Below are 25540 nucleotides of genomic sequence, written 5' to 3' on the forward strand. Positions count from 1 at the left end.
GAAAAAGAAATTTTCTCAGACAATTTACATCAGATTTATATTACCAAGGGTAACATAATCTCAGAAATAATAATGTGTATAAACTAAAGGAATCATTAAAATTGAAATTTCGATACATCCCTATAGTTAGACTGTGTCACACAGACACACACACACACACACACACACACACCATTCAGCCCAGTGTGAACATCACTGAGTTGCAGCTGAAGCAGGCGGAGCCGGACGCTGCATGCTTTGCTTATAAACCTCTGGTTGCTCTCCTTCTGCTGATTTCCAGCAAGAACAGTCACTTTGGTCTGCCGGCCTGGTAAGTTTGACGATGATAATGTGTGTTGTTGAATAATTTGAGTTAATGCAGATAAAGAGGGGTGTTACTTTATGTGGTTGGTGACTTTTATGGATAAATTAGAGATTTGTCATCAGATAATTACCAGCACAAACGACGACTAAAGTTGTGCTGGTCTCCAAACATCACTTGATGTAATGACGAGGTAGGTGTGTGGCTTATTAACGAGTCTTAAACTTAACCAGCTGGTTTAGACGAGGAACAGATGCTATACAAATAACAGACTGTAACTTACTTGTTGTCAGCACTTAGGTTATATGTTATGTCGATAACTCAGTCCTCTACTCCTCTTAGGAAAACTATTTTACATCTGATTTGATCTGGATACATCTGTCTCCAGTTAGACCTATGCTTTTGAAAAGTTGTAAGGGAATTTTTCATATACATATCATCAATCTCACTTAAAGAAATTCATCTGTTCAGTCATTTTCAAATGACTGGCCTGGATGTACATACGTCTCCTCTCTTTACACAAATGTGTGCACTTGATTAAGAAAGGGTCATCCTCTGGCACAGTAACAGCTGGACAAGATGGCATAAAATCGCTCAACAAAATCAAAAAAACTAAGCAATCACTTTAAATTCCAATGAGTTAAATGTGATTGCACTTTGGATATAGCTCTGTTATTCAAACCTTCTAAAATGTTGCTGAACTTGATTTAATGCAATAAATACTTTGAGGTGATTGTCATCCAGTTAACTCTTTAAAAGGCTTTAAAAGTTTAAACTATAAAGCTTGTGTCTTTAAGTATATTTCTGCAGAGGGACAGGTATCAGAAGGCACTGCATCCAAGTTGCATAAATAAAATGGTGTAAGGAAGACAGGACCTGCATGAAGCAGTTGTAAGCTGAAATGTGCATTTTGTTGATGAACGTCTCTGCAAATTGGAGTCCTTTAGGCCCTTGCATCTGCTCTGTCCAACAGCTTACTTTAATTTTACTTGTTACTTGTACATTGAGCAGACGTCTGGTTGTGGAAAAAGCTGTTTGGCATGGTGGACGTGCCAAGTCACACTCCTATTCCTTAGATGGTATTGAAGATAAAGGCTACAGCCACATGGGGTTCTGTGAGTGTATGACCACAGACTCCTTGGGCACTGGAAGCATGTTTGTATGAGTGTAAAAGTTATTTACGAGAGATTTGATTTCAAGCATACATCTAAACACACAGCCTGACAACAACGATACAAAGAAGAAGAGATCACAGATAATTTTTTAATGACGTGTTTAGCTGTGGATGACTTTTGTTCCCCTTTTTAAAAACCTGCATCAAATTAGACTGATCGATACACCAATGTCTGCATGGTGTATTTATATATTAGCTGTACTGTGAACACGAACCCAGAGCACTTTTTAAACAGTTTGAGTCCAAAAGTCGTCATTAAAAAAAATTCAAATCAAATTTGCTAAAAGAGAAAATAATACAGGGGAGATTCTGCTGTTTATGTTTTCGTCTAAGCACAAACGAGTCTTTGTAGCTCTAAAATGTCATATATGACAGGGAAGGAGGCTGTCTGCTCTCTAGTTGTGCAGGTGGGACACTCTAAATAGGAGAGGAAATAGTTTTCCACATGAGCAAATTACAGGGTGTCAGTGGCTGTGACATTAATGGAGTCATTCATCAGCAATCAGTGGACCATCAGGGCTGATGTAAGGAGAAATAACATTCCTTACTTCAACACTAGAATGATTTAGAAGTCACATTTATTTGTTTAGATATCCAGCTGTTCCACTTCTACTATTGTAAAACCATCTTCTAACAGCCATAGTCCATTTCCATTTATTGACAGTAACTAAATGGCAATCCTTCCAGTCATACTTTCTGTCTCCCAGCAGCGTTATGGAAAAGTGAATATGAGCATTCACAATGGAAAGTTATTCTTCGATTGCCACTTTGTATAGCAGCAGGTATTTCCTAGAGTAAACCATGCTTTCTGTCTATGGCCTTGCACCTTGCCAAGCTGGGACACTACAACTAACACTGCCTGTGTACTTCCTTAAAAGGAGGCAGAGTGCAACATTTCAGCTGAAGGGATGCAGAACAGGGAGTGCGCATAGCTGCATCTATTTCCATTGAGTCCCCGGTCGAGTAGGAAACTAAAACTCTGCTTGAAATTTGGATGAATTTCGCCTCTTCTTTCACAAAACATATTTTCAAAGATCAGTCAGAGTCTAATGTATTATCATGGACAAATATAGCAAGCAAGCAGCAATTTCCACTTTAAGGCACACCTGTCAGCTCATGATTGACTCCTTATGTCCCTTTGCTTATTAAAACAAAGCTGAGCTGCAGAGCAACAAGTGGAGAGCTGAAGAGCCCGAGTTAAGGCCCTGTTGAGCCTGTTAATGCTGCATAGAGATGTTTAGATCCTTCCAAATCTCCACTTTACTGGTCGATGGTTATGGACCACAAAACAACACACACTGGTTTTCAACCAAACTGTACACAAACATTTCAATGAGCAGCAGAGAAGGTCACCACTACAGTATGTTTTGGCTTGTAAACTGTGAGGAATTTGTTTCCTCGTCGGGGACTTTTTCATACGCGACCATGTTTGGTCATGTGGAGTAAGCAGCTCTGGCTTTTTGATTGATTGCAAACGCCTCTGAGGCGACTGTTTATCTATAAGCGTGTGGAACTAGAACCTTATCTTATTTTATGCTGTAGAGTTGTACATGTATCTTATATAGCTGTTATTCAGTGCAAAGTACCTGCAGGTACACAGCTATGCAGCAAGTCAAACATTTCCAGTAAAAGTCAAAGACAGCTGTTGGCTTCTGAAGTCTTTACTGGAAGCATTAACTGTGAAAACAATATTGTATAAAAAATTCAATAGAATGATTTCATGATGATGGATTTACAAAAGTATAAACTTACTGTCAAATTTGTTATATTGTCCCTCAAAACCCAAACCAAAATGTTTGCTTGCAACAAACAAAGGCTCCAGGAAGTCACTAGTACTGAACAAGCAATAGTCTGGCCCATAATTCCGTGAAATACGGCAATATGTTGCTTATATACTTGAATTAAATAAAAGAGATACAAGGCGTCGGTGAGATTGATAGGGGCTTGTAGGTGGATTTAATTAGACCTTTTGACAGAGCCCCACTAGCAGATTGTATTTCCCAAAATGTTTTTCTTTAAAACACCCATTGAAAAGCACAACAAATTTAATTAATAGTAAAAGTAATAGTAAAGTAAAAGTAAAACAGTCAAATACTTTACAGTTAGCTTAACAGTGAATTTAGTTCAGAAGGTTGGATTAGCAATTACATTAGCCTCTGCTAAATGGCTAGCTTGGTTAGCAGTAAACTGAGTGCAGACAATAAAGTTATAGATAGCTTTACAGTATAAAAAAATACCTACAGATATGGCTAAAAAAGTATTTTTCGAAGGAACAGTAGATAAAAGATGCCACAAAATGGTGGATGTAACCATGTCACTTAAACTACAACTGCACTGTGCTTCAAGTCCAGTTTATGTTTATTTATTTTCTGGTTTCCTTTTTGTGACACCCACAAATTGTATCAGAATTGTTTCAAAAAAGAGTGAGCGCCAGAGAGAGAGAAAGAGAGGGCCGTAAAATAACTCATATCCAGCTGCCTGCATGTCTTTTCTCAACATTACTGAATGAAGATGTGAGACCTACTTTAACTTGCCAAACCTAATGTAAATCATGCATCATTAAAAACAGTCTTTAATAGAGCCTAATGCTTCAGATTGCCTCCTTTTGATGTCTGATTAATACAATTGCAGACACTCTGTAAACACGCCATCATAGAGCCAGTAATTACAAAGCCAGACAATATACAAATGGCACATATGGCGTGTACACAATGTTTGGATGAATAAAGACACAAAGAAGAACTAAGCAATTTATGTAATTATGGGGCTTTTAGTGGAAGGGTTTTAACTTTTGTATTACATACCGAGCACTTATGTCTTATAAGTCTTATTATAACCTTCACTTGAGGAATTCTTAGGCTAAATCCTCTTTGGCTTCAGAAACAAAGGATTCAAATGTGGGCTTACTGTGATTTAACTCCTTTTGATTGGCAACACTGGCATTGGATCCTTCCAAAAGCAAACTGTTTCTCTTTTAGAGCTGTATCCATTAATCACATTTTTATAGGTCACCTACTTAAGTATTTAAAGTATGGTTTATAAATCCATGCCTTCAATATTAGTCACTCCCTAAATATGAACTGTTTTTATTCTTTCAAATTACAGACATCACATCAAATAACACATAATATATTCAATACATTTTTCCCTAAATATGCCAGAAAACCTGCATGCTTTCAGTAGACTTCTTTTAACCTGCTTTGTCTGCTAATTAGAAGCTTTTGCCTGCACTGTATTATTCCTCCTGAACATACTCCCAGTCTAATCTTCATCTAAAATTATTTAAATAAGAAGGCTTTGTAGATAAAACACACAGACCAGGTTCCACAGCTAACTCACAGAAATGAGAGTACTAGTATCCTCTCTAATATAAGTGCATTTTCCAACTGTCAATCTACTCTTTTTGAATGCACTTTTTTGTAAAATACTGATATGTAAATGTTGTATTTAGGCATTTGAAACAATGTACACAGTTTACATTTAACGTTCGTGCCAGGTCATTAAATGTAGCCAGCAGAAATCCAGACTCCAGTTGATTTGTTGCCAACATCAATATGAATATTCATGAGAAGTGTCTGGTGAGTGTTAGGGGAAGCACTTGGCCGTCTGTAAGGCAATGACAAGTTTCCAGTTGCATGAGAGCAGAGTGACCCTGCAGAGGTGTAAAGAAAAAAAGGGTGCTCCATCTGAAGGGAGAGCTAACCCAGATGAGACGAATCAGTTCCAGATGTGTGAATAAGAAACTGTCCTGGGCACCCGTCATGTGGGAATGATTTGTGAAATTCATTCAGATACATGACAGGAACACTATAAGAACCTATAACATGATGCCTACATGTAAATGAGAGGTTGAGAGTTTGGAGTTTTGAGGGTCTGTTTCCATGTCATTGATAGGTACAGGAAGAGATTTCTCTCTAAATTTAAATGCCAATATGATAAGTGTTTTCATCAAAGGGGGACCATGTCTTTACATTTGGTTTTATTTCAGTGTAAGAGCAGGAATAATTCAAACATACTTCTAATCCAAATAAATCATCTGTCTGGTGACTGATGGGACAGCTTGTTGAAGTGAGTATCAGTGCTCAATGTGTGTGTGTGTGTGTGTCTCTGTGTGTGCATCCACATTTGTGAACAAAGTGGGGGCAGACAGGTTTTTGTGAAACTGCCAGAGTGGTGAGTTTTTAAACTTTTTAGAAATGCAGAACTTTTCCCGGCCGTGCTGGACCCGGGCCAATCCAAACAGGCCTGGATACCGACTCTGAAATGTCTGTGAGCTGTTAGCCTGCAGGTCAGTCGGTCCATGTTTGTTGCTCCATAGAGTCCATAGTGCTGAGAAACAGACCAGCCTTTGTCATCCTCAGACCTTAATTGGTCCCACATACGAACAGCTGTGAGGGAGTGATGGATAAACATTTGACTCGTGTTTTATTGGGAGAAGAATTATGCCCTTTTGATTAGGGTTGAGTGGAGAGTAGGACTTTCAATGCAAAATGCTTTCAGAAGAAATATTACCCAACAAATGAAGTTCTTAATAATATCGATGGTGACAATGAAAATGACAATGCTAATGCTAATGTTGATCATCATGATTGCATTATGTCTTTATGTCACAAGGTGCTCTCAACATGATCGTTGACTGATGTTGGCTCGGTGTTGCACGTACTGTGAATGAGAGCATAGATCACTGGAATACCTCCTACCATCGCTGTGAGGGACACTTTGTGTGATGATGAGAGATGTGGGGAGGAGGGGTTAGGGTTGTTTTGGACACCTGCATCTGGTGGTAATCCTGCAAATATTTTGAACCTGTAACAACATATTCATTCACCTGTTTTATCTACAATTCTGATGAGTACTGTGGCAGAAATTCATTTCTGAAGAGAATATAAACTGATTTAATACGGTATAAGATCTGCAACGCTAATTTTAGCATGCCTGGATACCCACAGTGGCAACGATAACATGCTGTTGTTTAGTAGGTATGTTTACCATGTGCACCATCCTGGTTCAGCATGTTACCGGTTTTCATTCGCCAATTAGCATTTAACATAAAGCACAGCTGAAACTGATGGGAATTTCATCAGTTTGAAGGTATTTGGCAATAACCCATTATTGCCAAATACTGGACTAATTAGCATGTTGACCTGCTGGTGGAGCTGGATAACCAGTCTCGGGACGACCAACAGTATAATGATAGATCCACTGGACAACATTAATGTCTGTACTAAATTTCAATCCATTTTAAAGTTGTTGAGATAAATTAATCATGACCAAAGCACTGGACCTACCAGCCCTGTTTTTCATCTATAGTTTTTAAGCTCCTCATTCATGGAATCGACAGATCATACGGATCATAGCGACAACCACCTCTCTAAACCTCCATAAATGTGTTGCCACCAAGTAAGCTATTTTGGGTTTCAATAAATCATTTTCCTGGTTTCCAGGGAAGGGATGTGTAAAAGAGTGTCGTCCTTTTCCATGAAAGCTCTGACCCGTCTTGTCACCCATGTAGTGGATGTTTTAGAAAAGGCCTCTGTTTGTTAGCCTTTGTGACTGTATATGGTGTTGGCTATTGTAGAAACTAAACTGATGACCGACTACTCACTGTTGGTGGGCTACTCTTCAGAAGACACAGATAACTAAACAAAGGGATGACACTGAAGTGGCCCTCTTTATGACAGTTCACTGTGTTACATAACTTTATAGGATCAAGAATGATAACTCTAGCTGTGCTTAAGGGTTTGGGAAATGTATTGCATGTGTGTTGTATCAAAGTGAGGACAGAAAACACACATTTTATAAAGAGACTAAAGTTTGATGTCAACTTGACTCTGTGAGCTCACATCATCTCAGTTCCCAGCATTCTTTCGTGTGTTGCTTCAGAAGAAGATGGATGTGTGCTTTTACTTGTGAAGTAGGCCAGACCCTTTTATCGTATAGTCATTTCTTGAGTGTGTGTGTGTTGGATGGAGTTCTCTTTCCTTTCCAACTATCTTTGTCTTTTTATGTCTCAGGGTATTCTGGGAGTAGAAGTGAAATTGTGAGTCCAGCAGAGCTTAGTTCAGGATGTGGATGCAGTAGATTAATAGTAGAGCATTAAAATGTGTGGCCCCATAACACAAATGGTTACTTGACCCTTGGGTTCCCTAAGAAGATTTCCAATGTAAATTTGAAATGCAGATATTCCTGATTATACAAATTTTGTTTACAACATAAATCCCAAAAGTGTTAATATCTCAACAGTGAATATTGAGGCTCTACAAGGTTAGGTGTCTTAAAGGAAGGTTGGTTGGACGTTTGATTTCTTTAAACAGTCAATGGGTAAGGGAAAAGTAGTTTATTTAAATCTTGGTAAGATATGCATGGGTCTCTGAACAATGGGTTTGAGCTAGATTTTGTAAGAAAACATTAGAAATTTAGCCTTAAAGACACCCATATCTTCAAGTAGTCTGGTTTACTGGCAGAATTCAAGACAGTAGAGGAATCTGTATTTGTGTTTTACTAGAAAAGCCAAAATCATATCAAATTATTTTAATTCACTGACCAGCGGTTTGGAACAATTGTTGTTCTGTATTGACAGATTTATCTGTTGATGGATTTCACATTTGGTGGCAAACATAGCTGCAGTACATCAGACAGAAAGAGAAACAGCCGAATGAAACAAAACAAACCAAGGGGAAACTTTTTTGAGAGAGTCTGAAGTCTGAAGAGAGCAGGAGTCAGATTGAGGAGGAGGAGGGAGGCAGAGAGAGAAACAGAGGGGAGCAGAGAGGCAGGCTTTTCCTTTTCTGGTAGTTGAAGTCGTTGAAAGAACAAGCAGGAATTCTTTGTGCTGCAGAAGGGCTGAGATATAAACCAGACTGTAGAGGTTGATATATGAAGAGAGGGGAGACTCCTCCGTCCATGGACTAAACGTCAGCTACTGCTAAGGTATTGTAAACCAACAGTTTTCAAGTTTCTACTCATGTCCTGAAGCTGTCTTGGGTGGTCCTCTTTACGTTGATGTGATACTGATTTAAAGCTAATTTTAGAATTTATTTAGATGAGTAGGGGTTGTATTTGTGAGGGTTTGTTATTTCATATTAAAGCTTACAAGTTGTGAAATTACAATGATGATGAAATTAGATTCATCTCATCAGTTTAAGATCCTAATGTTTTACGAATGTTATCCCAAAATTCGCCATATACTGCAGTAATCAGAGGACTTTCCAAGCATGTGTTTGATAAAGTATGCAATCCAAGATAAACCAATTGAGGAGCAATTGATTTACCGCCTGATTGTACTGAATTCAACGCATTTGTGTCTTTCAGTGAGAAAGTGAGGAGAATCTTTTGGGCATCATGGACGATGACTTTGACCGCCGCATGGAGCAGAGGAGGCAGAGGAGAGAGCAGATGCGCGTCGACACTGACAAGTGAGTGAACCATCCAAGAATATATCTAAACGGAAACACATACACAGGCACATTAATGGACATAAACACTTATCGGAAAAAAAGTGAATGCATGGTAAAAGTTGTACTATATTGCTATTAAAGGACACATCTTAAATTAAAGCCTCATTCGTTTGATGGTATATTTTCAGCTTCAGTACACCATATTTGATCAGCATGGAGCTTTTCTAAACCACATGTGCAGTCGATGCCAAAGCTATTAGACACCCGCTGCTCAGAGGGAAGTCCCATCTATACTGTGTCATACTGTGGATACTAGACTGTGCTGTGGAAAAAAGGATGTGTGTTGTTTTTAAACCTGTGCGACTATAGGACAAACTTAAATAGTGCAACAAAGCATTTTAGAGGTGATGGCAAGTTTCAAAATACTCAAGATTTTCTCCTCTAATCTTGCAAACTCTTGGAGACAGAAACTCAGTGATCAAGGTTTTCATTGTGCATTTGCGTGTCTGTCTTCGTGTTTTTTCACTTTTGCAAGAGGGAGTTGAGAGTTTTGTGTGTCTGCACATGGAGCAGCAGAGCGGACAGGATTTGGGTGGTTGTCAGGTGATGACGGCGTAATGATCTCCACCACCTTTTCCGCTCATTAGGAAGTCACTCCGCTGTGCTGCTGTTTGGATTAGTCTGTCGCTCTCTGTCGTCTCCCTTCCTCTCTCTCTGTGGTCAGATAAATATTACAATACTGTTAGAGAGTTGTTGCTAACATCCACTCTGGTGGTGTAATGTTGCAGGTTTGACTCTGTGGAAAGTATCTCACAACATTGAACGAAAGGAAAGTTATGTAAACATTCAAGGGAAGGGAAAAGGGGGGCATCTCAAACTAGAATGTCTTTAAAAGTTGACCACAGTACAATTCAAGGAGTTGAGGTACAGTTTGTATCACAATATGAACAAACAAGTTCTTTCTGCACAGGACAAGCAATACACGACCCAAGGTTAAGTGGAAAGTAATCAGCATAATTGCTGACACCTGTAGCTCTCAGCTGCTGCTTAATTACAGATCAACTTAAAATAAGGATCAAACATTGGGAGATTTTTGACAACTGGAGCCTACATACAAAAGATTAATTAAAGAGAAACATTATTTGAATTTGATTTGTCTTAGACGATTTGTCTGTTTTTAAACTTCAGATAAGAGACATGGAAACCATTTGAAAATATAACTGTCATCTCCATCCCAACCCTCATTCATTAACTTTCTCTTGTAATTGTTTTCTTATTCCACATAGTATTGTTTAAGAACAGCCTGATATATATCTTCTTCCTCTGTGCCATAGACCTCCATTGTTTTAAAACCACATTAATGAGCCACATCGTTGCACTGGGTGACATGTCCCTTTCTTTACAATAAACATGGCCACTGCGGTTTGTTTTAATCCAATCCCATATAAATGTGTATCAATGCACAGCTGGAAATATACTCCAATTCATGGTCTTTACACTCCTGTTTGGTGCAAAGCTTCAGCAGAAAAACATCTTCAGTTGAAATAAATGTTGTTCTTGTTATTACAAAAGTTGGAAAAGCATTTAGAGACGGACTAACTCATTGTTGGTCTTGGTCTTTTCATTGGATTTGTTAAAAATATAGAACCTCAGACTACTTAAGGGATGAAGGGGACATTTTGCCATGACCACATAGTTAAGATGTCCATACAATTAATCGCAGCCCAACCCATTACTTTCCTCCGGTTTAGAAGTCAGTTGCTGTCATATCAGATGTCCAATCATCAGAGCCTCAGTGGAAAAAAGTCGATATGAGCAATTTTTCTCACAGTCCTGCAGCCAGCTCTGCCAGCGATGCCAACCCAGCCTGCCCTTCAGCTCCTATCTGCAGCCGCGGAAATGCTGCAGACGCTGGAATGTTTTGACTGCCTTTTCTATTTCAGAACGAGATAGCGTGCTCTCAGCGCTTCAGACTGACTGTTTGAGTGGAGTTTTAGCCAAGGAGCTCTCATCGTATTCCCCTCCATCCATCATGTTTCACGTCCCTCGAGTTGCCCGTCTGCAAATGTAACTGCGACATTTAGACAGCACTCTCACAGCAGGCATATAGCTTTGGGTGGAGATATACATAATTGAATCACTTCCTCAGTGATTTATCGGGTCGACCCATGCCATGCCAGGAAAACCATTGCCGAAGGATTTGTTGGATTTGTGCCTCGGTCGTTTCGGTTTTGAGGGCAGAAAGCTTGTGGTTCCCATTGACTCTTCCTTCCACAACATCTGTAAATCATTGTGTTGCGGTTTCAAGAAGAGCAGAGTGGAAATAATACCCATGCTCTATCAATGGGCCATTTCAAGCTCTCTCCGGGCCTCATAAAGCCTGGCAATGCTTGGAAAGATACAAGCCCGGCATGCTCTGAAAGTCTCCTTGTGGGTCTTCTCACAGTTGGATGACGGTCAATTGCAGGATGTGAGCGAGATGAGGAGGATTGAAAGACAAGGGCAGAGGGATAAATACTTTTATGTCTTGTGTTGGTGATTTCGTCCTCATCTCTTTCTCTTTATCTTCCCAGCCTTCTTCTTGCCAGCAATTTATCTGCCTCTACTTTAATGTTTCCTACATTAATACATGCACAAGGTGTCTTTCTTTGGAGAGCTATTGATTTCTTCGATGTGGCATTTTGATCTCAGACGCATGTAGTGTGTGTTTATTTTCTTTTTTGTCTGTTTTCCCTCACTTGTGACATCCCCAATCTCTATCATATTTTTGTGGCTTACATATATCAGCGGTTCACAACCTAAATCATTTTTATATTTTGAAAAACAAACACTTTCATCTCTCTGAGCTCCACAAATCCTTACTATTACTGAACTAATCCCATCTCATGTCCACTCTGAAGTCATAACACAAGCAGATCATATTTCCAATACATATTCCAATATATCTCACAATATCTTTTAATAGCTGATGTTAACATCCTCGGATACAAACGGTGCTAAGTGTTTTGGATAAATTAAAATATGTAATCATGCATGCAAATACTAGAGAGTTGTATTCGCCATTCAAGATATTTGATATCCATTTTGGTACATTTTTGCTACTTGAAAGGCATTAGTCAATTTGAACTACCATTCAAAAAAATAACTTTAAAACAGAACTATAAGTGACGACTTCATTTTCCATAGTGGAACTTCAATCGTCTAATTTTGGAGTAAAAACACAAAGACATTTACATCTGTATGTGTGATATTTCATTCTCCTCATTGTCAGTAACACCAACGACGATGAGGAGGAAGCTCGGGAGCAAAGGAGACGTGCAAGGGAGGAGAGGAAGAAGATGAAGGACTCAGACGAGTCTGATGTGATCAACACTAACAGGTAAAGGCCTCATGTAGATAAAGTCCCTGGGTAAAAAGAGGGTTTTGGTACAGAAAGTGTTAAGAACAGTGTTCGACAACCCAGGAAAACAAGAGGCAATACTTTTTTATAGATTTATAATACAGTTAACAGAGAAACAGAAATCCCCCAGGTAAACACCGCTAGCTCTGTCGACACTGTTGCCATTGTTTGCGCTGTTAGCACCGTTAGCTGTTTGCCGCCAGCTCAGCAGCCTCCATATTGAGAGCGGTGAGGAGGCACTAGATATGCATTGTTTCCTGTATAGAGAACCCTAGAGTATTAAAAGTAAACCACACCATTTTATAGCAAAACACAGCATTGATATTTTACTGTCAGTTAAACTATTGACGATTACACAGCAAGCTTTTCTGCAGAAGTTACATTAGCGACATTACAACTAGTTAGCTAAGTTAACGTTACACCCCATGCTAGTTGGGGCCCTTCTACGATACTGCACTGAAATAGAAAAAGTTTACACATACACAAGATGTTAATACAATATTCATTACCTGTTTGTGTATGTGTACATATGAGAAATTATTTTCACTAACATTGATAGCCCATATTATTGTTATAATGCTCAGCTGAACCTGTACAAACGAACTGTGTGTTGTCAATAGTTAAGACAGTTAAACACCAGGGGAAATAAACACTTGTTTTTTTCATCAAATATAATCAAATGCATTTTGTTTTTACCCAAGTATTGAGCTGAGAAGTTAATACAGAGTGAGACACTTTGGGACAATCGTCTCCAGGTCAGCACAAGTATACATTTTTAATTCATCACCTCTAGCCGCAGCAAAAATCCAATCAGACACTTAGATGTGGGTCATCACACTTGATTGGGCAATTTGTAGATTCAACATTTGGTGGACAAGTGAATTTCATGTGCTTACAGTGTGACGGAGACAACCGGTGGTGAAGGTGCAGATGATGACCAGGCCTTGCTGGAACGCCTGGCCAAGAGGGAGGAGCGCCGCCAGAAGAGAATGATGGAGGCCATGGAGAGGCAGAAGGAGTTTGACCCAGCCTTCAGCACCACCAACGGCACAGACGGCTCACCGGAGGAGCAGTCCTCCATCAGACAGCGACATACAGAAGAGGAAGAGGAAGAGGAGGATGAGAAACTAGCCCAAGAGGAAGTGGCAGACAGTGATACTAACTCCTGGAGAAAAGAGAAAGAGGACAAAAAGGAAGAAGAGAAGGTAAAGGGAACTTTTATAGAGAACGATTGTTTGGGCTGAGATTATTCTGTTGTCGCTTATGTTTTTTTCTGTCGGCAGGAATCTGTTGAAGAGTCAAGAACAGCAGGAATAACAAATGAGGTATGGTGTCTTATCTTAGCCCTCTGCCAACTTAATTATGTTGTTTTACATGCATTTATTGACACAAAACTGTATTTTATAGGAGGAGCTTGAGGAGAAGGCTGCAGCAACAGAAGTAAAGTTTGAGCAGCCAGATTTAGGAAAAAAGGATGCTGAAGAGGAGGCTGTTCCTGATGTTGACAAGGAGGAAGAAGAATGGAAGAGGAAAGAAAAAGAGGAAATGCTGCAGATAGAAGAGGAAAAAAAGCTCAAGAAAGAGGAAGAAGAAAGGCAGCTAAAAGAGGAGGAAAGGAGAAAGAAGGAAGAGGAAGAAAAACAACAAAAGGAAATGGAAGAGAGGCTGAGAAAAGAGGAAGAAGAAAAACAGAAAAAGGAAAAGGAAGAAAAAATGAAAAAGGAAGAGGAGGATAAACAGAAAAGGGAGATAGAAGAGAGACAGAAGAAAGAGGAAGAGGACAAACAGAAAAGGGAGATAGAAGAGAGACAGAAGAAAGAGGAAGAGGACAAACAAAAAAAGGAGATGGAGCAAAAGAAAAAGAAAGAAGTGGAAGAGAAGCGCCAGAAAGAGCTGGAAGAGAAGAAGAAAAAGGAGGATGAAGAAAAGCAGAAGAAGAAAGAGCTGGAAGAGAAGAAGAAGAAAGAAGAGGAGGAAAAGCGGAAAAAGGAGGCCGAAGAGAAGAAGAAAAAAGATGAAGAGGACAAACGCAAAAAGAGAGAGATGGAAGAGAAGACAAAGAAAGAGGAGGTATTGATGTGATTTATTGCATAGCAGCCACTTCAAAAACCTGGAATAGCTAAATGAAAATATGAATGTTTCCATTGGTAAAGTAACAGAATATAGACATTTATAAAATGAATCCTTAATCCTTCAGATTAAATGACACTAGGGGACTGCTTCTGATCTATCTAGGCTTTGTTCTCGTGTTCAGATATTTACTGTATGATACGGTGTGTTCTTACATTACTAAACAGTCACAGTGTGTGCCACATGGATAAAAGAGGTGTTGGCCTTGAGGATGTCACAGCATGTGACGGTGTCCGTTTACATCTGCGTTACTTTCACTGCCCTGCCTTTGTTTGAATCAGTGTTTGATGTCTTTTTACATCATGCGTTTTGACTGAGCTTGCTGTTTTTTATCACGTTAATTTTCTTCTATTTCTTTCTTCTGTGTAAAGGAGGAGAAGCCAAAAAGATTTGGTTTTAAGGATAAGGTAAAATTGAAATGTCATATAAAATTATATTCTTTATATTACATTTTTAAATATCAAAGATGTGATTAGGATTTTAAAGTTAAACTTTTTTACCTTTTTTGCCAGAGTGAACCAACCAAGAACGGAGGGCTCTTTGAGAATAAACTTAAGAAAACAGAGAAGACTTCAAGGTAAAGTTATCATTTTTACCTCATCAGTATCTTATGAGGAACACTTGAGTTTGTATACATGTATATATTGATCATTCAAACATTGAGTGTGTTTGTGTGCAGAGACAATGTTCCCGCCAATAAGGCAAATGTCTCGGAGCAACAAGAAGCTGAGCGAAAGCTGCAAGAGCTGAAGCGCCGGCGAAACGACGCGGAAAGTGAGGATTTTGAGAAGATGAAGCAGAAGCAGCAGGACTCAGAGGCCGAGCTGGAGGAGCTGAAGAAGAAGAGAGAGGAGAGAAAGAAGGTGTTAGAGGACGAGGAGAAGCAGAAGAAGCAGGAGCTGGAGGACAAGAAGGCCAAAGAACAGGTGAGAGTAGATTTTACACGTAGTGTGTAAAGCATCATTTTACTTTGGCTTGATTTGGTTGGTGACAGAAAAATTGTGGTTTCCCTTACAGGAGGAGAGGAAGAGGATGAAGGAAGAGATAGAGAAAAGGAGGGCAGAGGCTGCAGAGAAGAAGAAACAGATGGAAGAAGGGTCTACAAAACCTGCCTTTGCTATCAGTCCCAAAGGCTCCTCAAAGGTGAGTTTTGGATCAGAGCTTCAGGTATCTTTGAGTTATTCTAGAGCGTTTTAAGCACAACAAATAACATGTAAAATGATGTGTCATTTGCCATGAACAAATTGTATTTTTCAATGCTTTGAGCACCACAAACACATTCCCTTTTACCTCCATTGTATTGGGGTTGAGGCAGAAAACTTTAATAAAAAAAACTATCTGTATGGCTAGCTTCCTCTACAGGTAAGTAAAGAAATGTTAAATAAATTAAAACACCCAAAAACATCTATGCTATAAGAATGTTATGAGGAAAGGTATTTTAACAAGAAGCATACCCCCCAATCACTGACATTTTGGGAATTACATTAATTGACATTCTATGATGAGAGTTAGAGAAGATCAATAACCCTCTCATAACACAATTTGGTATCCATCTATTTATTAACTCTGAGAGAGAAAGTGTATTTCCCAATTATTCAAACTATTCCATTGAGCATTGCTACCAGCTTGTTTTTATAGTTTATACAGATGTTGTCATTTCAGAGACATGTTTTAAAATTCAATTTGGTTGTTTGTTTTGCTGTTCCCATTTCAAGTCCTCTGATACAACCAATAGGCTGTTAGTTGACAAGAATTAAAAAATTGATTGGAGATGGCGTCTGCGCTGTTCTCAAATATGGTTGTTTTTGTACAAGACCATGACTGGGTAATTTTCTGGAGTATTTTTGGAGGAATGTTGAGAATTGTGTGTGCGCATACAAGGGAGGTATTATTAATTTTGAACAGCAGACCTCAGTGTGTGTAAGTGTGTGTGAGCGGTGTGTGTGTGTGTGTGTGTGTGTGTGTGTGTGTGTGTGTGTGTGTGTGTGTGTGTGTGTGTGTGTGTGTGTATGCTGGCTCCCTGACAGCCAAACTCTCCAGTTCAATCACTCAGGCACCGAGAACAGAGAGACCTTCCCAGGGACGGACTAGTCTGCTTCTCAGTGAGGTTGTCTTGGAGACAGGAAAAGAAACCAGGGCAGCTTGACCATGTCAGTATTTATTTGTGAATGTCAACCACAGACTGTTTATAACCTCAAAATATGCTGTTTTGTACAGATCGGGGCAAAGGCAGAATTCCTGAGCAAATCAGCCCAGAAAAGGTGAGCCTTAAAAAGTATTTTACAATAACTTAAAATAAATGAATGAACACTCTTAAATTTGCGAGCAGCACTAATGTCCCATGTGTTGTTCATCCACACAGCACCACAGCCAGAGTGTCTCACACTCCAATTGTCTCCAAGATAGGCAACAGAATGGAACAGTACACCTCTGCCATCCAGGTGAGACTCATTATGCATCATCCTCAGCTGTGGTGGTAATCAAGTACACAAATCCTTTAATTAGGTTAAAGTACAAAGACAACAATGGAAAAGTACTCCATAACAAATTAAAGTCCTGAATTGAAAATCCTGCTTCAGTCAAAGTACAGAAGTATAATCAAAATAAAATACAAAACATTTCTAATCATTTGACTCAATCTTTCCTTTTTTGTCAGACATTGAAGAATTGAACCTCTTTGTGCCTCTAAACACTTATTTAAATGACATAGTCTGAGGAGTTTAGAGAAGAAATCTGTCTTTGGTGGAACTGATACCAACACTTAGACATCTTAAACAAGTAAACAGGCCCAAATCAGACGCAGCGTTTTTGTTGTTTGGCTTTCAATACATTTGTATTTAATAAGCTTATTTTATGTTTAAATGATAATCTGTAAAGTAGTTAGTAACTTTAGCTGTAAAAGTTGTGGAGAAAAATGTCAATATTTGCCTCTGAAAGAAGTAGAAAATTAAGACAAGATGGAAATGCTCAAGAACAAATACCACAACAATAACTTCATTACATTTTACATTTCACCACTGATCCTAAGTCAACGTAGCTCTGTTTTTGCCCATGTAAAAGTAGTTAAATCCATCCTCTACGTCCACAGGGAAACAAAGGGGACGTCAAATCCCCAAAGTCTCCGATGGCTGATATTCCTACAGGCGGCGCACGCAGCATCAAGAGCATGTGGGAGAAAGGCAACTTCGTCAGCTCCTCTGATAGTCCAACTCCTGCCAACAAGGTGAGCGAAAAGCAGCCAAGGAGGGAAGTTAGAGAGATTCAATAATGATTTGAGTGTTTGAGATAGCTCTTTTTTTTCTCCAGGATGTAGCTGGTATCAAAGGAGGTGTGGCTGGACGTGTGAACAGTTGGATGGCAAAGCCTCCAGAGGCAGAGAAGACGGCAGCACCTGCACCTGCAGCATCATCACCAGCAGCAGCAAAGCCAGCAGTAAATCCTGATGAATCCTTGTCTTGATCGCACACATACACACTATTGTAAACTAGACACCAGTGTTACTTCAAGAGAGTAATCCCTTGATATTCTGCACACGCTAATGTTCTCATTTGCACATCTACATGCCAGCCTTTTGTTGGCGGCAGCCTTTATATATCTGAGCACCGAGGCTGGGAACTGTTCCTTCCTGGAGTGTAGTGACACCACATGGACAGTTTACTTCACAACATCTGCTAGTCTTTTGTTCTAAAAAAGTATTTTATTCTCTACATGATCTCAAAGTCTTCAATATATATGTATTTGTAGCCTAAACCTGTGAGAAATAATTGGATAGAAGAAGAATATTACTGTCTTTGTTGGACAAAAGTCCAACCACAAAGCACTGTGCAGCAGCATTTATGTGTCAGGTGGCTGAATGCCAACATGCCCCCATGCACAGCCGTTTCTACACCCTTCCATACATCAATCACTCTGGCCTCTGTAGGTATTTCAAGATTATATTACAGCCCATAAAACCCATAACCCTACAGTACTTTCAAACAGTCATCTGTTGTATTGGACTCATTTTAATCCAAAGAACAATACATTTAAATCTCCCTGTGACTCCATACTTAAAGTCTCCTTCAGACAAGGGTAAAGGTTCATACCCCTTCACATTTGTCTCACACAGAGACGTTATTAGCCTATTTGACACCACAGACAAAACAACCTTGCAAGTAAACAAGTTGAGTGATTAATCTGGTTAATTTATGATTCATTCGGCGCCAAAAAATACATGAGACCACTTGTAACAGTGTACTGTACTTGGTGAACACCATGTCCTTTTCTTAAAGTAGGACACCAGCTGCTATTCTTGCCAGTTCTTCTGGAGACATTACACTATGTAGACATGCAGAACCATTGCTGAATGACGTGTGACATTGTCATAACGGGAAATTGATGAGCGAGATATCTTTAGTGTCAAACGTCTTGGCCAGCAGAAGGGTGGTTGTAACCTTGGTGTCAATTATGTGGCAACAACTCCCCCTGACGGGATGAAGCTGTACAGCAGAAACATGTCTGATGTCTGCATTCTCTTCTGTATGTTTACTGTGTTGTTTAAATCTCTTCTGCCTTTCTTTCCTCCTTCCAATTGCACTCATTTTTCTCAGCTTTCCTCACTTCTCCTGCTGTTCTTTGCCTACCCTTCTTCAAACTGGTAAAGGGGCCAATTTGCATACATTTTACACTAACTACCACTAAAATTCTGAATCATAATAGTTACTAAACTAACTACTAAATTGCATAAGGCCATAAAGTAATTAAGAACATATACTTAAGGACTTAACTAGTATAGTTTTCAGGTACTTAGCTTGAGTATTTTAATTTGATGCTATTTTATACTTATACGAAATGTTGTACTTTTTACTTCACTAAATTTATTTGATAGCTTCCGGTACTTGTGATTTTGCAGATTTAGATTATTAATCCAAATAATCAACAAATCAATTCCTATGCATTATTTTACATAAAGCTACCGAGCAGTATATAAAGTAATAAAATTAACCCTCGTTTTGCATAATGAGAACTTACTTTTCATACAAAATGATTGTGCTCAATACAAAATTCAAAGTATTTCTATAGCCTCCACACAACTCTCAACATGGCCACAGCTGAGCCGGTGGGTGACTTGCAGCTAACAATGCTAACAGTGCAAGCAACGGCAGCAGTGCTGACAGAGCTAACGGTGTTTATCTGAGGGGGCATTGGAGGGTGGGCACTATGCCCTCACAACCTTGCAATCCGTCTGAATGGCGTTATCAGCTGTAATCAGCGTATGAGAGCCGTGCAGAACAACCGCCGTAAGCAACCAGTGCGGCACGCTAACTTGCATAAAAAGCTAACGAGCCCGGCCCGGCTATGTCAACAAAGCACAGAGGAGCTCTAATAATATAATATTATGATATTAATATAATATTAATAACACAGACAGAAAGTAGGGAAAGTGACTTCATTATCTGCTTAGACAACCCTCAACTATATCTCTACGTAGCTAATAATTGTTTGATGCTATATTAATGCTCTGAATATTGTATAAAGAACCGATAAGTATATTTTGCTGCTAATACTATTTTAAGTACAGGTCTTTTACTATGAAAACACTGTTGTGTTGGTACTTTTACTTCTGTAAAACATTTCCTTAGCCATTGCATTTGACTAATGGGTTAATGGTTTGTCTTAATTGTGACAGGATGTGAAACCAGGTGACATCGGTAGCAAACGTGGCATGTGGGAAACCAAGAAGAGCTCTACACCTGCCAAGGTGAGACACACGCACACCTTTACTGCGAAAGTAGTGTAAATGTTACTGTTTAAAGGCTTTTAAATGACATGGTCCTGTTTGTTTATTTGATCCAGTCTACCTAATAGAAGGGTGAAAGAGGTAATTTACGAATCTTTGGCTGCAACACACAATGCACGTTCCACCAACACGCAGCGATTGATCTTTGTGGTGTTTACACTGTTTTCATGCCGTTTCTAAAAATGCATATGATTGGGAACAGAGTTGCCGGATTTTCCAGTATCTGCTCATTTGGACTACTTTATCTTAAATCTTGCAACTAAAATTAGTTTTTGGTGGGTTGTGAACATTTCTGCTATTTTTTGTGGCATCTGGCTCATTTTCCGCCAACAAAAAAGTTCAGTCCGCACAGCTCGACAGGCAATAACTGATAACTGATGACAGTCAAAACCAAATGTCACAAAAAATTGGCTAGGCTTCTGATGATTGGGCAGGTTCTAGGCTCTGATTATGCCAATTTTCTCTCAGTCCAATCTGGCAACACTGTTTCTTTTTCTTTTCAGTTAATTCAGAAGGTGAACACATATTTCATGAAAAAAAACTGTATGATGTTTATTATGAAAGATTATGTTTAAGTAAGTGACATGACAAAAAATATATTGGAGAGATGGGTGTGTTACAAGGGGAAGGTTAAGTATTATTTTTTGTATTGTATTTTTCAAAGTCTTTGAGCAATCTTTTAATTTTTTACATCAAAACTTTTTTGTGTGCAACAGGTCATAAAAGGCAAGTTAAGCCGTATGCCGATGACACCATTTTAAATTCATTATGTAGTTTTAGTTTGTCATGGTAATCTTATTGTGACATTTCAGTACTTTATGTTAAAATAATATGTAATTCAGTAATGTATATTAGAATAATCCCCTATCCCACCCTAATACTTTCATTTACATATAAATTGTTCCTTAACTCATAAGTCAGTATATGATCAGTACCTCTTGTTAGAGGTAGGATGTATTTTGATTTAAAAACCTCTCCTTGAGTTGCCTGAACTGAAGTGGAAAACAGATTTGTATTCACTAAAGAAGATGGCAGCCATCGGTGTGGATTTCTGTATTTCCTCTCACACATAGACTGTAATATACACTATATCATTTGGATGCTGTCAATAGTTCCCACGCTGGGTTTAAAGACATTAATAGTAATCCTTGGCTCAGTTCTGGTTTTTATATTTGGAACATGGATTATTTCATTCATGAGCATAATCTGTTGTTGTTTCAGGACGTTTTGGCTCCACTGTGCACAACTTTAGCAGGATATTATGACAGAATGCATGTGGTTGTGTTTGAGTGCTGTGTATGATGCATTTTATAAGTCTGGAGTGCTTTAAAAATACTCTTTGGATTCTACTTCTATTTATTATGTGAAATTTTTGGACAGTATATTATCTGTGGGAATTTTGTAGAATACAGTTCATCCATCTTTATAAGTACATGTTTACATAGTTTATATATATTTATCACATCCACCCCTCTCACTTCCCTCTCCCTTGATCTAAGGTATATCCATGGATGAAACAAATCTTTCTTTGTTATTACCTTATAAGTTTCTACATTCGCTCCAAATGGTTCAAAAGCTGTAAATCCCAGAATAAATTGAGAGATTGTTTCAACACCATCAGCTGATCACATTAAGCAATATTAGAGATGTGGTTTACAGTCTTTTCTTGACTTTTTTCTTCCCTTTTTCTTACATTTTTGTTTCTTGGTTCATTTTTGTTTACAGGTGGCAGTTGCAGGCAAGAGCAAGTTTGTCACTAATAGTAAGTTTCTAAGTGACTGTAAATAGTGTTTGAATGTAAATTTACTCAAAAACTCAAGAAATTACTCTAAAGAAATAGTTTGATATTTTAGGAAACAATTATTCACTCTCTGGCCAGAAGTTAGATGAGAATACCAATCCCATGTCTGAGATTGGTATCGACCTTTCCATTCAACTCTCGGCAAGAAATCATTAAACGTATTCTCAAAATGTCAAACTTAAGCAAACCATGGTTTTAGTACATTTTGCAGAGGATACTTTACTCATGTAACATTTTGGAGGACTTTAACTAGGAGTGAAGTATTTTTATATTGTGGTTTTGTATTTAATTAAAGGACCTGTATACTTCTTCCACCACTGACTGTAAATGTAGACCTACTACATGTTAAACCAGGGTTTAACTAGATCAGCCCATGAGGAAACAGAGTTTAGATGAAGTGTCTCTGTCCTTCAAACCATTTTGTAGATGAGGTGGGGGGTAGCTCATGACTGATTTATAGCCCTCTGTGGCAACACCACTATAGTTCAACCCACCAACCTTCCTTTGTGCCAGAATAGATGCTCATTGTAAATCAAATCTGCTGTTGCAGATTTTTGGGCGCTGGTTCAGCTCTGCGACACTGTGGTCTATATTTAAGAAAAACCCTCACCCTGACCTTGTGTCCCATTATAAAGAACCTTCCAGACTCCTGGGATGGCTGACGTGTCTTTGCAGTGCACTGGTCACCCGCTGCCACCTGGGCTGTCCAATGCCGCGGTGTTGGCGAGTTGTTAAACATACCAGAGTGCAGCTGCTTGATTTTCACATTACAACTGACTACTAGGGAGGATTACTTACCGTTTACGCAGCAAATCGGGGCTAAATCACTGAGCTTATTTACTCAGTGTGAAAGATAAAGACCTAACCTGTGTCCATGCAGTTGGTTTGTTTAAATGTGCATTTATCATAAAAAGAAAATACATGAAACATCTGCTGATGTTAGCAGAGTAAAGCTATCTGTCCTCTTTTTGTGCAAAAATCACATTTCTTCAGACATCAAGGCCCTAAATGTTGAGCCACAGCGTGAACAATAGGAATGGAAAAGTGTTTGTCAAGTCTCAGCTCGGACCCTAAATAGCGATTCCTTGTTTGTAACCAACCCACCTCTCCATCAGAAATAGACCGCTGAGGAATGAAGTAAAGGGCAAATGACAAAGTTACAGCTATCAATCACACAGAGAAGTGTCTTGACTTTGACTGCAGTGTCTTGACTTTGACTGCAGGGTATGTTTCAGCAATAGTGGAACTGACTCTGATATACAAACACAAATGCACAGAGACGTATGGATGTGAAAGCATTGATTAACAGCCTTAAAAATAATCTAGTTTATCACCTAATAAACTTTGACAAGTTATGCAATTTGAAATGCAACATTGACGTATGAATTGATTAATAGATCTTTAAAGTCTGTCTCTCTCTCTGTTAGCAGGCGTAAGACCCTAACCATTGACATCCCCGTTTAAATCAAGTCTCACCTGACAAAACACAACGCTCAGCTACTGTACGTGCATCCATTTCCCTTCAACGTTTCCTGTTTGTTGCATGAAGTTCACAACCGGAGTGAGGAAAAGACGAGGGACCAGGATGAGTGACTCCAGCATCAAAGTCTCCAGAGGGTTTTTTTTTTTCCTCAAAAGTAAAAAAATATCGAAGTTTTCATCAGACTTGACTTGACTAGGAAAACTGAAAGAAGATGCCATATATAATAAGGGTTTTCAGGACAAAGCACCGCATGTTTAATGCTTAATATGTAATGGATTGTGTAGTATCCATCTTTTTAATTATAAGGTTCTAAGTTTAAGATGCCAGGATGCTTAAATGTCATATTGCTTTCAAGCCACACTGACATGTCTGCTCCTATTGTATTTCCATATAGCTTAAACCAAATAACAAGCATTTGTGTTTTATTGTCGTACAGACTCACTGCTTTTTGGGATGATAGTCACTATTTTGACTCCATGTGATAACCAAGGTAGTTAATGTCCATCTCACTGCTTGCATTTGAATTGTGAGCGTAAACTGCCACTAAGGTGGATGTTGGTAAGTACAGTTTTATAATAAAGCACCCTTTATGAAGGGATCTTTAAATAGTAACTAATTACTTTTTTAGCTAGGTTAGTAAGTCATCAATGAGTGCAGATTTTTGGGTTGCCAGGTTGTGAAAAATCCCTTTGTAAAATTGTAACTAATGCAACACAAACTTTGTGGATGGAAATGTTGGTTCAGTCTGTTGGTTTACCTCTTTGTTCTAGACAGAAATATCTCAACCATTGGATGCATTTCCATCAAAGTTTGGTACAAACATTCATGGTGCCCAGAGGATGAATCCTACTGACTTCCTCCTTACTTTCCAACTTTGCAACTCTGGATCAATTTGCTCAATGATCCCTAAATGATGGCGCCTTCTGACATTAGTGATCCTGTGACTTTTCAACTAGTGTCCATTTGAATTTGAGTGAAATGCATGAATTGCAATGTCTTTGGTGATCCCCAACATTTCATTTATCGCCATCATCAGATCAAAATTTAGATTATGACCAAATACCTGTAAGAATAACATTCAGCCTCAGATGTACTTTGTTTTAAGTGTTAATAAGTACATCTTAACATTCACAAATGCAAACTGGATGAAGTATTATTAATGGCTTATTAGCATTTATAACTGCAGACTTCATGGCTTATTAGAAAATGAGTACCATTAGAAACAGAGTTTATAAACCCCATATAAAGGGTGCCGTATTATAAAGTGGCACACTCTGCCAAGGACTGCAGCCAGAGAGACACAGTGTGCAAGCGGTTTAAGGTTTCTGTCAACAACACATGGCTTTGTTACTTGTTTGGCTTCTGTTAACTGTTGTGGATAGAAAATCACATTATTATGGAATATAAGTACAAAATAAATCTATGGATACGCATGTAAGCAAGTTTTTAATGTAACAACTACTCCGTAACCAAATGCAATACTATTTAACAGGCAGTCATACTTTACTTTTCTATTATCAGTTTACAAGCCAGTAAATGCAGTTTAATTGCACTGCAGCTGCAGTGATGAAGGTGTAAAAGACGATAGTAAAATGGACTAAGTTCTAACTTTAAATTGTTCCCTGTGTTCCTGTCAGTCAGCAGTAAACATGAGTTGCATCCTGCCAAAATGTAATGGATTCCCAAAGAGGTGGATTGCTTTGTTTGAATGTTTGAAATTATTGTTTGTACTTGCTTCAGCAATAAATAAAAAAAAAAGTACAAAAGGTGTTGTAGTTCTGTTGCTTTTTTTTTTAGCTACTGGGAGGAAATGCTGCTTCAAGTGCCTCCTAACCACTGGTGAAATTATGGAGTGTTGAAACGTGAGCGACTGCTGAAAGCTTGAATGGATAAATTACATTTTACCGGGACGGGAATGTACCTGTTGAATGTGTGTTGGTATGTTTGTGTGTGTGTGTGTGTGTGTGTGTGTGTGTGTGTGTGTGTGTGTGTGTGTGTGTGTGTGTGTGTGTGTGTGTGTGTGTGTGTGTGTGTGTTGACAGTGCCCCAATATCCAGCTGACTAACAATAGACTG

At 38.8% G+C, this 25540-nt stretch overlaps 1 protein-coding gene across 4 annotated transcripts; it reads left to right on the plus strand.

The window, feature by feature from the left end:
* The first annotated feature begins 222 nt into the window (after positions 1-222).
* cald1b (caldesmon 1b) lies at positions 223-25234 on the plus strand. Of its 4 annotated transcripts, none has more exons than XM_054619740.1 (17): positions 223-310; positions 8787-8890; positions 12144-12251; positions 13171-13477; positions 13556-13597; positions 13680-14342; positions 14774-14809; positions 14915-14979; positions 15082-15328; positions 15420-15545; positions 16620-16663; positions 16765-16843; positions 17491-17625; positions 17709-17834; positions 20071-20142; positions 21907-21943; positions 23410-25234. In XM_054619740.1, exons 2-17 carry the CDS (start codon positions 8817-8819, stop codon positions 23424-23426), a joined length of 2178 nt encoding a protein of 725 aa, XP_054475715.1. In that variant the 5' UTR covers positions 223-310; positions 8787-8816; the 3' UTR covers positions 23427-25234. The 4 variants fall into 4 exon arrangements, with proteins under 4 accessions (XP_054475715.1, XP_054475717.1, XP_054475718.1 ...); XM_054619742.1 differs by having other exon boundaries at positions 23413-25234; XM_054619741.1 differs by lacking the exon at positions 223-310 and adding an exon at positions 8269-8405.
* The last annotated feature ends 306 nt before the right edge of the window (positions 25235-25540 follow it).

This window comes from Anoplopoma fimbria, chromosome 19 (genome assembly GCF_027596085.1).
Source record: "Anoplopoma fimbria isolate UVic2021 breed Golden Eagle Sablefish chromosome 19, Afim_UVic_2022, whole genome shotgun sequence".
NCBI lineage: Eukaryota > Metazoa > Chordata > Actinopteri > Perciformes > Anoplopomatidae > Anoplopoma > Anoplopoma fimbria.

Excerpts from the sequence above, each read along its gene's own strand:
- cald1b (XM_054619740.1), top strand. The coding sequence starts at position 8,817 with ATGGACGATGACTTTGACCGCCGCATGGAGCAGAGGAGGCAGAGGAGA. Across the intron at positions 16,664-16,764 it reads AGCAAATCAGCCCAGAAAAG|CACCACAGCCAGAGTGTCTC; the intron begins GTGAGCCTTAAA and ends TCATCCACACAG. Across the intron at positions 20,143-21,906 it reads AGAGCTCTACACCTGCCAAG|GTGGCAGTTGCAGGCAAGAG; the intron begins GTGAGACACACG and ends TTTTGTTTACAG.